Raw genomic sequence first — 13,355 nt, forward strand, 5'->3', positions numbered from 1 at the left:
AGCTACTAAGAGTAAAAAACAATATAATAGTAATAATCAAAATATAGATCTAAACGAAAAAATTATTATTTATAATAATTAATTTAGATGGAGTACCTCAAGTAAAATATTGAAGGACAATAATTCTAGACATATGTCTATTTTTGTTTGTGATATCTTAAAAAAAATAGATTAAAAGCAAATTAAATAAAAAAATTTCTATCTATATTCAATAATACTAATAAGAGATGAGATGAGAAGAAAGAAACAGATGAGAGGTAAAAGATAACAGGTAAAAGTTATGTCAAGCACGTAGTGGAGAAATTAATAGAAAGGGTAATATTGGAAATAAATTTTGGACACCAAACTCATGTATTGCCATTATATATTGTTATAGATTTGAAACTGATTCATATAAGAAACTTTCTGAAATATTGAGTAGTAGTACTCGATCTACAGTTATAAAAAAAATAAACTTTAGATGTAAAAATAGAATAAGACAAAAAGTACTTATCTTTTAAATTTTCTTTTAAAAATTAAAAATTAGTACTCAAAAATAAAATAAACCTGTTGCATTTGTTCTTGACAACGTGATTGCTGATTGATTTGTTGAATTCTTCCTTTTTTAATAAATGCTGTCAGAACTAAAAGATAGCAAGCAAAAAGAAGATCGAACAACAACATGGATAGATGTTTGTAAGTGGAGCAGTTATTTAATTTCTTCACGATTGCGGTAGTTATTTAACTCTTTCATCGGTTAATGACTTTTTTAATTAAAAAACAAAAATATATTATTACTATTTTGTCCATAAATTTAGTTTGTAAAATAAATTATTTAAGGATAAATGGTGTCTACAAAAATTGGATACCAAACTCTAATATTGACTTTATATATTGGTATAGATATTTTAATTGGTTAATATATGATATTTTTTAATTTAATTAATAATTAGAGTAAAAATATAAATTAGTGAATTTAAATGTAATTTATTTACTTATTGATAATATAACAATAAATGCCAATGAGTAAGAGCTCAAATGGCATAGTCTTCCCATACTCAATTAAGAGATTAAGAGATTGCGGTTCGAGTCTCCTATCTTTGATTAAAATAAAATAATATAACAATAAATGATTACATGTTCAATTTTGATTGTTGCCAACTAAAAAGGATAATTGTTATCTTTCGAAGAGTAAAGTAACTTTTTAGGTGTAGATTTTAAAATATATGATTTTAAGAAGCAAACGAAATTTATTTAATCTTTAACGGTATTTAACCGTTTAGGTATAAATTTTAAAATATATGATATTTTTAGCCTCTTATGATAGTTGATGTGGATATATTATCTTTTTAAATTTAAATTCAAATTAAAAATTTTTAATATAATTTAACAACCTTTAACTTACAAGGGTATTTTAGTTTTTTTAGAAACTAATCCTAAAAGATTGTTTTTTTTTTTAGATATATTGAAAAAAGATCTTAGTCCTTTTGTAATATTACTCAAAAAGATATTTTAATCTTTTTTCAGTTAATTAAAAAGATATTTTAGTATGAGAATTAATGTGTAATATATTTTTAAATTTAATTAATATTTAAGAAAAAATAAGAAAATATAAATTGTTGGATTTAAATATTTTTTTTTTAATTTATTGATGATATAACATTAACTGATCCTAACTAAAAGGAATATCTTTTGCTCTTAATTATTTGGGATGTTGGAGAAATCAGCTTTTTTTAATGTTAAATTAACAATCTTAATTCTTAGAGTTAAGACTACTCAATTCTTTCTAATAATGTAGGAACACGGGAACAGCTTCTTATATTATTTACGTGCTGAATCTTCAACAATATTTTATCTTATTAATGAGATTTTAAATTTTAATAAGATATTAGTTTCCTGTTTTAATGTACATACCTGAGTCTATTTAAAGTTTAACCCTCAAAGCTTTTTTCCACAGAATTAAACCGTGTCAAGAAAAGAACAAAATATACTACTCACACTTCAATGGCTTCTCTTTCTCTCTCAGTTCCCTATGCCATTCTTCCAAGTATTCAACAAACACAGCTTATTGATGATGATGATGATGATCCTATGACTGTTGACCGAAGCATCTTCAGTTTAGCAGAGAAGAAGCGTTATGAGTGGAAGAACATGTTGAAGGATCATGTTGGAGCATGGTGTATTGGTTCTTCTCATGGTTGGATTGTGTTTCTTGATCAGAATGGAGTTCCACTTCTTCTAAATCCTTCTTCTTCCACTATTATTAACCTACCACCTCTTCCCCTTTCATTCTTGCACCCTCTCACATATTCTTACTTTGCTGAACACTTAAGGAAAACCTTCATAGTCAAAGCAATCTTAATGTGTTACTCCTCTCCTTCAAGCTACACTCTTGCTATCATATATGGTTGCAACCGTAAGATTGCTTACTGCAACTCTACAACTTGGGTTGAACTCTCTAATGATAGACAATCTTATTGTGATATTGTGTTCAGCAACAACCATCTTTATGCTTTGACACAAGATGGTTCTATTGAAGTTTGGAATATTTCTGGGCCAATTCCTATAAGATGGATTTTTTTAACACCGACTATGGTAGTGAATTATGAAGAGGAGAAATCATATTTTGGAGATAACTTCTCAACAAATTTGTATTTGGTAGTATCTGGGGAAGATATCTTGTTGGTAAAAAGATTTATTGGAAATTTTGTTAATGATGATGGGTTAGTAGTAGAAGAAGAAGATCTTTTATCCTCTGAAGATACACAACCATTAATTTGTCCTTATAAAACCAAATATTTTACTGTTTATAAGCTTGATATTGAAGACAAGAAGTGGAAAAAGATGAAATCTTTACATGATAAAATTCTGTTCTTGGATGCTAATGAGTCTGTATCAATGGATGCTAAAACTTGTTTGGGGTGTGAAGCAAATTCAATCTACTTTACAGATGATAGGTGGGAAGAGATGAATTTGGATTACATGTATGGTGGACATGATTGGGGTGTTTTTAATCTTCAAGAGAAATATGTTAAGAGCCTCGTACAATGTGCAGATAGGATTGATCCTCCACCAATTTGGGTAGTTCCAGTTCCATAGGATTGTAATAACTTGCATGCATAAAATGTTCGATTATGCTATATCTGATATCCATCCTTATCTTTGTTATTCCATTGTAATTTAGGATTTGCCATCTAGAATGATATGGTTCTTTTGTAATTAATTTTGTTTGTTTCTTCTCTGACAATTCAAAGAATCATGTTAAGAACTTAAGATTCATTAGCTTTTTTTTTCAGTGCATATGACACATTACAGTATATCTTTTTTTTTTGGGCAAAGTCTTCTAAGGAAAAAAGTTACTTATAAAAATTGAGAGTTTTAAATTTCTCAAGATTAGATCTCTGCTTGCAAACTTTCTCAACAGATTTTAACAATCGACACAAATTTCCTCAATAGAACTCAGAGTAAGCTAGAATTATTTTTATCTGTGTTTCAAATGAGCATGGAATCTCTAAATATCATTTCACCTTTCAACAATGCCAAATATTAAATTGGAAAAAATCAATAACACCTAACAAATTACTAAGACATTATATTCAATCCCCACCCACATCAGAACCTATAACCAACACCAGAATCACAAGATACGATCCCAGACTAGGCACAACATTAGCAAGCAATCTTCTTCCTAACATTCAATTCCAGGAATCGTCCATGATGGACTTATGGTGGTGGAGATGCTCTGTGGGAGTGCATGAATCGCCCTCACAGGTTGTTAATAAATTCATTAAAATTTTGTTGCCAATAAGTGAATATAGGATAGTGAGATAGGGCAAATTCATAAATATTTTAGAAAGCTCCATCAGTTCTTATAGAGAACTCTATCAAATACTTTGTCTTTTTTCCTTCCCCTAGTAATCTATTCTGGTCTTTTTTGATAGAAATCTGTGTATTATGTGTTACAGTAATCACTTTTTTCTTTTTTACTTCTAATTTGAAGAACATCATAGCAAATTGAATAACAGTGTCAAACATTATAACTTGAATAAAAAGCTTGTTCTCACATATACTGAATAACAGTGTCAAAGATTATTTATTGGATTAAATTGACAAGTATATCACTTTTTGAACGGCTGCAAATTTAGAATTTATTTAGGCGCCATTTTTTAAAAATTTTTTATTTTAAATGATATTATTTTAAAAATTTTTATAAAAATAAAAGTGATTTTATGTAAAAAAAAATTATTTATCAATTATATTTGGGTAAAATAAGATAAAAGTTTTTGTTTATTTATTATATAAAAATATCTTTTTTAAGAAAAAAAGATCTCTTAAAAAAAGATATAAATTATAATTTCTAAAAAAATATTTTTTTTATTTTTTAGTACTTTTACATTTACTATTAGAAATTTACCAAACACACTAACAAATAAAAAAAAAATCTTTTTTCATTGAATTTTTTTTATCGATTTAATGGTACCCAAACAAGTACAATAATTCTATATTAAAAAAAATCAATCATCGAATCAGTTAAATATATGTTAATATATAAAATATAAATAAAAATATATAAAAACAATATAAATATATAGTAGTTAATTTTAAAAAAATATTTTTGTAATTTAAACTTAAATTAATATGTATTTAAAATGATAAATTTTAATATTTAGAAGACTAAAATACTCTTATAATTACTTCTTAAAAGAAATAAAAAAATTTAGGTTTAATTTAAAAATATTAAAATAATCTTATATGATTAATTAATAATGTTTGAATCTATGAATTACTAGATATTTAAATTTTATTTTAAAAATACTAAAATATCTATAGAGTTTATTTTAAAAGACATATTAAAATTGATTCAATCTAATGTGATATAATATTATTATTTTATTATTATATTTAAAATTTTTAGATGCAATCAACTTCACGTAAAGTTGATAATTGAAAGAGGCCTGCTACACATACAAGTCTTACAAGTTGGCACAAGTCTACGTTCAAGAGTAAATAAACGCACGCGTTATTCAACCGCTTCCTGTTTCCAAAGCGCGCTACTCACCATGGATTATGAACGACTCTTCTTCTTCCTCCATGAAAACGAGTTTTTTTGCCAAATTTGAAGATAATGGAACTTCAGAAATATATCCAAACGATTACAGAAATACACCCAAAGAATTACAGAAATACACCCAAACGGTTACATGAATTCACCAAAACGATTATAGAAATACACCCAAAAAATTACAGAATACACCCAAAGGATTACAAAACTACACCCAAAGGATTTAAGAAATACACCCAAAATTCGTTGAAGTACATCTTATGCATAATTCAGAACTATTTCTCTTTCTCCTCCTGTTTCTTTTTCTTCAAAAATGATTTCAGAGCTTGATATCAAAAAACAATGGAAATCGAGAATAACGAAGAAAGAAAACAGAGAGAAAAGCACGTAAATGAAGAAGAAGAAAGAGAAGGCAAGAAATGAAAGAAAAGAAGAAGAAGAGGAAGAGGAAGAATAACGTGCAGCAAGAGGAAGAAGGTGCAGAATTTCTCTAATTGAAAATAGTTAAATTTTCATCTAATGACTTAGGGTGTGTTTGGATTTGCGTTGGAGAAGAGAGAAGCTCGTTTGAGTTTCTTGAAAGCTTCATCTTTATGTTTGGCAATATTTTTATGCTGTAAACGCAGAAGTGATTTCTGCCTTCAACCCAGGTTTACCAAAAGCTAAAAATTCTAGCTTTTCCGTTCACCTTTTCACGTTGGATTGAACTTTATGTTCTATGTACCAATTATATCCTTCATTATTCATATGTTTATTTTTTTTATAGTATTTTTTTCTAATACTCTCTTATGTATATTATTATTTTTTATAAAATTTCTGTTTTTTTATATGAGTTCTTTTACTGTTATTGTTATTTTTTTTTGTATGAAATATTTTTTTTACTTTGTATTATAATTCTATTAATCCTATTAGAGTACTAAAAAATATTGAGAGTACTAAAAAAAATATTAAAATTTATTTAAATATTTAAAATAAAATTATAAGATAACATAAAATAATTATTTAAATTCATGTTCTTTTTTGTAATTTTTTAACTAAAAGTGATTTTGAATAATGTAATCCAAACAATATTTAGTTTACTATAATTCATTTTGAATAAGAATTACCAAACATAAACCACGTTAATACTAACTCACTTTTGATCAAAATCAATTCTACAAAATCAATTTTATACAAACCTCAGTTTGCAAACCGTAATCCAAACACACACTTAGTGTGTGTTTGAATTATTGTTTACAAATGAAAATTTGCATAAAATTGATTTTGCAAACTTGATTTTAATAAAAAATAAGTTTCTGTTAAAATGATTTATGTTTGGTAATTTTTGTATCAAAATGGATTATAATAAAATAAATGTTGTTTGGCTTTTACCATTCAAACTCACTTTTAGATTAAAAAAATGACTAAAATGGATATCAACTTAAATAATTTTTTTATATTATCCTATTATTTTAATTTAGATATTTAAATAGATCTTATTAGTTAATTTTATAATAAAATTAATATTTACTTACTAAAATAAAAATAACATATAAAAATAGATAAAATATATTTTTAAATATATATATGTGTGTAAAAGAATATTTAATCAAATATGTTACATTTTTTAAGTATTAACGTAAGAATGTTACTTTAGTATTTTTTACATCATATTCTTATTCTAGTACTCTCAATAATCTTATTCTTAATATTAATTTGGAATCCAAAGTTTATGATTTTATTATTATCTATGATTAATTTTTTATTTAATTTATCTTTTTTAATAAAATCATAATCTATATTATAAAAAATTACACTAAAATATAGTATACAAGAATTACAATTATAAAAAAGAGTACTAAAAATAATAAAAAAATTAAATATTTATTTTGTAGTAATTGAAACAAATTTAAAAGTTCTTGATAATATTTTTATATAGTATATTTTTAGTATTTTTAGTACTCTTTTTTTAGTATGCTATAATTTTTTACTATTATTGTTATTTATAGTTAATTTTTTTGTTTAATTTACTTTACCTAATAGAATCAATAAATCATACTATAAAAAGATTAGCGGCTCAACAGGTACTATCAGCCGCTTTTCTATTTTTCTAAGAAATTAATTTATTTTTATTTTGTTAATATATTATTTACTCTTTAAATTTATTAAATAAAAATTTTTATATTATTTTAATATTAACGTAATCTTATTTATATCATATTTTTTTACCATAAAATTATTATAAAAAATTATTAAAATATTAAATTATAAAAGCACACAATAAAAAAGTAAAAAAAAAAACATAGTTTAAAAATAATGATAATAATATTATCCTGGTTTAAAAAGAGTATACATAAACCAAAATATATGTTAGTTATTTATAAAAGATAATTTTGCTTAAATGTCGTGGATTTTCATATTTGCCTTCATTTTTTTTAAGTGGTATGCCAAAATATAGATTTAAACCTGAATAGGTCTTCATTTCTTTGTAAATAGTGAAAAAACTAAAGAAATGAAAATACTTATTTTTTTTATTTTTAAATATCAAACTATAAGAATGATTAATAAACAAAATAGGAGAATATAATAATTAATGATAACTGTTTCGGTTGTTTTGGATTATAGTGATAGAAGTAAAATTAAAAAAAAAATAGGACACCAAACTCTTATATCTCTTTTAATTTATTAGGTAACTAATGAAATAAAATATTATTATTTATAGTATAAATTAAATTAAAAAATATTTAATCCAAAACATTATAGTAGGAGAAAATAGTTATTATGACAAAAATTAAAATTGTCAATCATACAATAGCACTATTTCAATTCAATCATGTGAAAAAAATTCAAATCTCAATTTATTAGGTATTAAATAAAATAAACTAAAATATTATTTGCACTCTAAACTAAATAAAAAAATACCAATACTTTTAGAATTAAAAAAATTATATTTTTAAAAATAAATAAATAAATATTTTATAAAACGACTACTATTGTACCTGACAATAATTGCACATAGTTTAAATGACATGACTCACTTCAAAATTTTAATGTCCAAATTTAAGTTTTAATATTAACTTTTATGGTAGAACTTCTCCCTTACATTTTACATAAAGAAACCACCTTTACGGTGAACACAATTCATATTCTCTACCTTATTTTCATCTGAATTTCTGTAACAGTTGTAGAAAAATTACGTGTAACCTCTTCTTTAATTTTTTACTCTATTAATTTACGTTTTAATTTATTTCATTTTTTTACTTCTATTTCTAATTCAAGATGCACTTCTCTGTATGGAATAATTATTATTAGAATAAAAAAAGTCATTATGACATAAATTAAAAAATAGTAAATAAAAATTAATAGAAATTAAAGTTGTTAATCATACAATGAGACTATTTCAGTTCAACCATGCCGAAAAAAATAAAAGAAAATTCAAATCTAAATTTATTAGATATTAAATAAAGTAAAATTACATAAAATGTTATTATTTACCGTATAAATTAAATAAAAAATTACTAATATTTTTAAATAAATATTTTATACAACAACTGTCATACAAAATTCACTGAATAGTAGAAAAAAAAAAGTTGAACATCAAACTCTTTTATCCCTTTGTATATTGTTATTTTGTTATAGTATATAAATAATAGTTTTAGAATTATCTAAATATTTTAATATAAATTATTTAATATTGTTAGATCTAAAAAAATTAAGAAATAAAATTAATATTTCTTCTAAAAATGATTATTTTTAAAATTATAAATACACAATAAAAAATTAGAATATATTAAAATATTACCATAATAAAAAATAATTCAAAAGATAAAATTAACAAACTAATGGAATATATATATACAACTAACCAATGTTATCATCATTCAGTATATTATTTAGACTAATTCTAATACTTGAATATCTAAAAAACAGATTATTAATATATAAATAATATTTTTTGAATTATCTAAATCTTTTAATATAAATAATTTAATATTGTCTGGACCAAAAAAATTAAAAAATAAGATTAATATTTCTTCTAAGAATAATTTTTATCAAAATTATAAATACATAATAAAAATCTAGAGTACATTAAAATAGTATTATAATAAAAAATTCAAATATAAAATTAATAGTGTTAATTTTTTAAGTGAACAATTATCAATCATAATACACTGTATTATAGATATATGTAACATATTATATTAGAAATAATTAAAAGTTTACTAATTATGAATTAAAGCTTTTAAAAAAATGAGAATTTATACCCACTAATGTTATTAGTGTTTCATCTATTACTTGGATTTGGACCAATTCTATTATTATTTTCAGTATCTAAATGTTTAAAAAGCAAATATATTATTGATATGAGATTAATGTATTTTTAAATTTTACCAAAAATAAAGTAATTTTTATATAAATCGTAGCTACTAAGAGTAAAAAAAATATAATAGTAATAATTAAAACATAAATCTAAATGAAAAAATTATTATTTATAATTTATAATAATTAATTTAGATAGTGTACCTCAAGTAAAATACTGAAGGGCAATCATTCTAGGCATGTGTCTATTTCTGTTTGTGATATCTTTAAAAAAAATAAATGGATTAAAAGTAAATTAAATAAAAAAATTATCTGTATTCAATAATATTAATAAAAGATGAGATGAGAAGAGAGAAACGGATGAGAGACGAAAGATAACGGATAAAAGTTATGTTAAAGTGTTCAAATAGTGGAAAAGTTAAATAGAGAGGGTAATACTGGAAAGAAATTTTGGACACCAAATCCATATATTGTCATTATATATTGTTATTTTTAAATTTTACCAAAAATAAAGTAATTTCTTATATAAATCATAGCTACTAAGAGTAAAAAACAATATAATAGTAATAATCAAAATATAGATCTAAACGAAAAAATTATTATTTATAATAATTAATTTAGATGGAGTACCTCAAGTAAAATATTGAAGGACAATAATTCTAGACATATGTCTATTTTTGTTTGTGATATCTTAAAAAAAATAGATTAAAAGCAAATTAAATAAAAAAATTTCTATCTATATTCAATAATACTAATAAGAGATGAGATGAGAAGAAAGAAACAGATGAGAGGTAAAAGATAACAGGTAAAAGTTATGTCAAGCACGTAGTGGAGAAATTAATAGAAAGGGTAATATTGGAAATAAATTTTGGACACCAAACTCATGTATTGCCATTATATATTGTTATAGATTTGAAACTGATTCATATAAGAAACTTTCTGAAATATTGAGTAGTAGTACTCGATCTACAGTTATAAAAAAAATAAACTTTAGATGTAAAAATAGAATAAGACAAAAAGTACTTATCTTTTAAATTTTCTTTTAAAAATTAAAAATTAGTACTCAAAAATAAAATAAACCTGTTGCATTTGTTCTTGACAACGTGATTGCTGATTGATTTGTTGAATTCTTCCTTTTTTAATAAATGCTGTCAGAACTAAAAGATAGCAAGCAAAAAGAAGATCGAACAACAACATGGATAGATGTTTGTAAGTGGAGCAGTTATTTAATTTCTTCACGATTGCGGTAGTTATTTAACTCTTTCATCGGTTAATGACTTTTTTAATTAAAAAACAAAAATATATTATTACTATTTTGTCCATAAATTTAGTTTGTAAAATAAATTATTTAAGGATAAATGGTGTCTACAAAAATTGGATACCAAACTCTAATATTGACTTTATATATTGGTATAGATATTTTAATTGGTTAATATATGATATTTTTTAATTTAATTAATAATTAGAGTAAAATATAAATTAGTGAATTTAAATGTAATTTATTTACTTATTGATAATATAACAATAAATGCCAATGAGTAAGAGCTCAAATGGCATAGTCTTCCCATACTCAATTAAGAGATTAAGAGATTGCGGTTCGAGTCTCCTATCTTTGATTAAAATAAAATAATATAACAATAAATGATTACATGTTCAATTTTGATTGTTGCCAACTAAAAAGGATAATTGTTATCTTTCGAAGAGTAAAGTAACTTTTTAGGTGTAGATTTTAAAATATATGATTTTAAGAAGCAAACGAAATTTATTTAATCTTTAACGGTATTTAACCGTTTAGGTATAAATTTTAAAATATATGATATTTTTAGCCTCTTATGATAGTTGATGTGGATATATTATCTTTTTAAATTTAAATTCAAATTAAAAATTTTTAATATAATTTAACAACCTTTAACTTACAAGGGTATTTTAGTTTTTTTAGAAACTAATCCTAAAAGATTGTTTTTTTTTTTAGATATATTGAAAAAAGATCTTAGTCCTTTTGTAATATTACTCAAAAAGATATTTTAATCTTTTTTCAGTTAATTAAAAAGATATTTTAGTATGAGAATTAATGTGTAATATATTTTTAAATTTAATTAATATTTAAGAAAAAATAAGAAAATATAAATTGTTGGATTTAAATATTTTTTTTTTAATTTATTGATGATATAACATTAACTGATCCTAACTAAAAGGAATATCTTTTGCTCTTAATTATTTGGGATGTTGGAGAAATCAGCTTTTTTTAATGTTAAATTAACAATCTTAATTCTTAGAGTTAAGACTACTCAATTCTTTCTAATAATGTAGGAACACGGGAACAGCTTCTTATATTATTTACGTGCTGAATCTTCAACAATATTTTATCTTATTAATGAGATTTTAAATTTTAATAAGATATTAGTTTCCTGTTTTAATGTACATACCTGAGTCTATTTAAAGTTTAACCCTCAAAGCTTTTTTCCACAGAATTAAACCGTGTCAAGAAAAGAACAAAATATACTACTCACACTTCAATGGCTTCTCTTTCTCTCTCAGTTCCCTATGCCATTCTTCCAAGTATTCAACAAACACAGCTTATTGATGATGATGATGATGATCCTATGACTGTTGACCGAAGCATCTTCAGTTTAGCAGAGAAGAAGCGTTATGAGTGGAAGAACATGTTGAAGGATCATGTTGGAGCATGGTGTATTGGTTCTTCTCATGGTTGGATTGTGTTTCTTGATCAGAATGGAGTTCCACTTCTTCTAAATCCTTCTTCTTCCACTATTATTAACCTACCACCTCTTCCCTTTCATTCTTGCACCCTCTCACATATTCTTACTTTGCTGAACACTTAAGGAAAACCTTCATAGTCAAAGCAATCTTAATGTGTTACTCCTCTCCTTCAAGCTACACTCTTGCTATCATATATGGTTGCAACCGTAAGATTGCTTACTGCAACTCTACAACTTGGGTTGAACTCTCTAATGATAGACAATCTTATTGTGATATTGTGTTCAGCAACAACCATCTTTATGCTTTGACACAAGATGGTTCTATTGAAGTTTGGAATATTTCTGGGCCAATTCCTATAAGATGGATTTTTTTAACACCGACTATGGTAGTGAATTATGAAGAGGAGAAATCATATTTTGGAGATAACTTCTCAACAAATTTGTATTTGGTAGTATCTGGGGAAGATATCTTGTTGGTAAAAAGATTTATTGGAAATTTTGTTAATGATGATGGGTTAGTAGTAGAAGAAGAAGATCTTTTATCCTCTGAAGATACACAACCATTAATTTGTCCTTATAAAACCAAATATTTTACTGTTTATAAGCTTGATATTGAAGACAAGAAGTGGAAAAAGATGAAATCTTTACATGATAAAATTCTGTTCTTGGATGCTAATGAGTCTGTATCAATGGATGCTAAAACTTGTTTGGGGTGTGAAGCAAATTCAATCTACTTTACAGATGATAGGTGGGAAGAGATGAATTTGGATTACATGTATGGTGGACATGATTGGGGTGTTTTTAATCTTCAAGAGAAATATGTTAAGAGCCTCGTACAATGTGCAGATAGGATTGATCCTCCACCAATTTGGGTAGTTCCAGTTCCATAGGATTGTAATAACTTGCATGCATAAAATGTTCGATTATGCTATATCTGATATCCATCCTTATCTTTGTTATTCCATTGTAATTTAGGATTTGCCATCTAGAATGATATGGTTCTTTTGTAATTAATTTTGTTTGTTTCTTCTCTGACAATTCAAAGAATCATGTTAAGAACTTAAGATTCATTAGCTTTTTTTTTCAGTGCATATGACACATTACAGTATATCTTTTTTTTTTGGGCAAAGTCTTCTAAGGAAAAAAGTTACTTATAAAAATTGAGAGTTTTAAATTTCTCAAGATTAGATCTCTGCTTGCAAACTTTCTCAACAGATTTTAACAATCGACACAAATTTCCTCAATAGAACTCAGAGTAAGCTAGAATTATTTTTATCTGTGTTTCAAATGAGCAT

At 24.2% G+C, this 13,355-nt stretch overlaps 2 protein-coding genes across 2 annotated transcripts; both read left to right on the top strand.

The window, feature by feature from the left end:
- Nucleotides 1–1,983: 1,983 nt before the first annotated feature.
- On the top strand, nucleotides 1,984–3,078 carry LOC112722141 (putative F-box protein At5g55150). The gene has a single exon (XM_025773112.1). The coding sequence runs from the start codon at nucleotides 1,984–1,986 to the stop codon at nucleotides 3,076–3,078; it is 1,095 nt and encodes a 364-aa protein (XP_025628897.1).
- Nucleotides 3,079–12,212: 9,134 nt separating this feature from the next.
- On the top strand, nucleotides 12,213–12,950 carry LOC112722142 (F-box protein At2g26160-like). Its single transcript, XM_025773113.1, has one exon. The coding sequence runs from the start codon at nucleotides 12,213–12,215 to the stop codon at nucleotides 12,948–12,950; it is 738 nt and encodes a 245-aa protein (XP_025628898.1).
- The last annotated feature ends 405 nt before the right edge of the window (nucleotides 12,951–13,355 follow it).

Source organism: Arachis hypogaea, chromosome 11 (genome assembly GCF_003086295.3).
Source record: "Arachis hypogaea cultivar Tifrunner chromosome 11, arahy.Tifrunner.gnm2.J5K5, whole genome shotgun sequence".
Classification (NCBI taxonomy): Eukaryota; Viridiplantae; Streptophyta; class Magnoliopsida; order Fabales; family Fabaceae; genus Arachis; species Arachis hypogaea.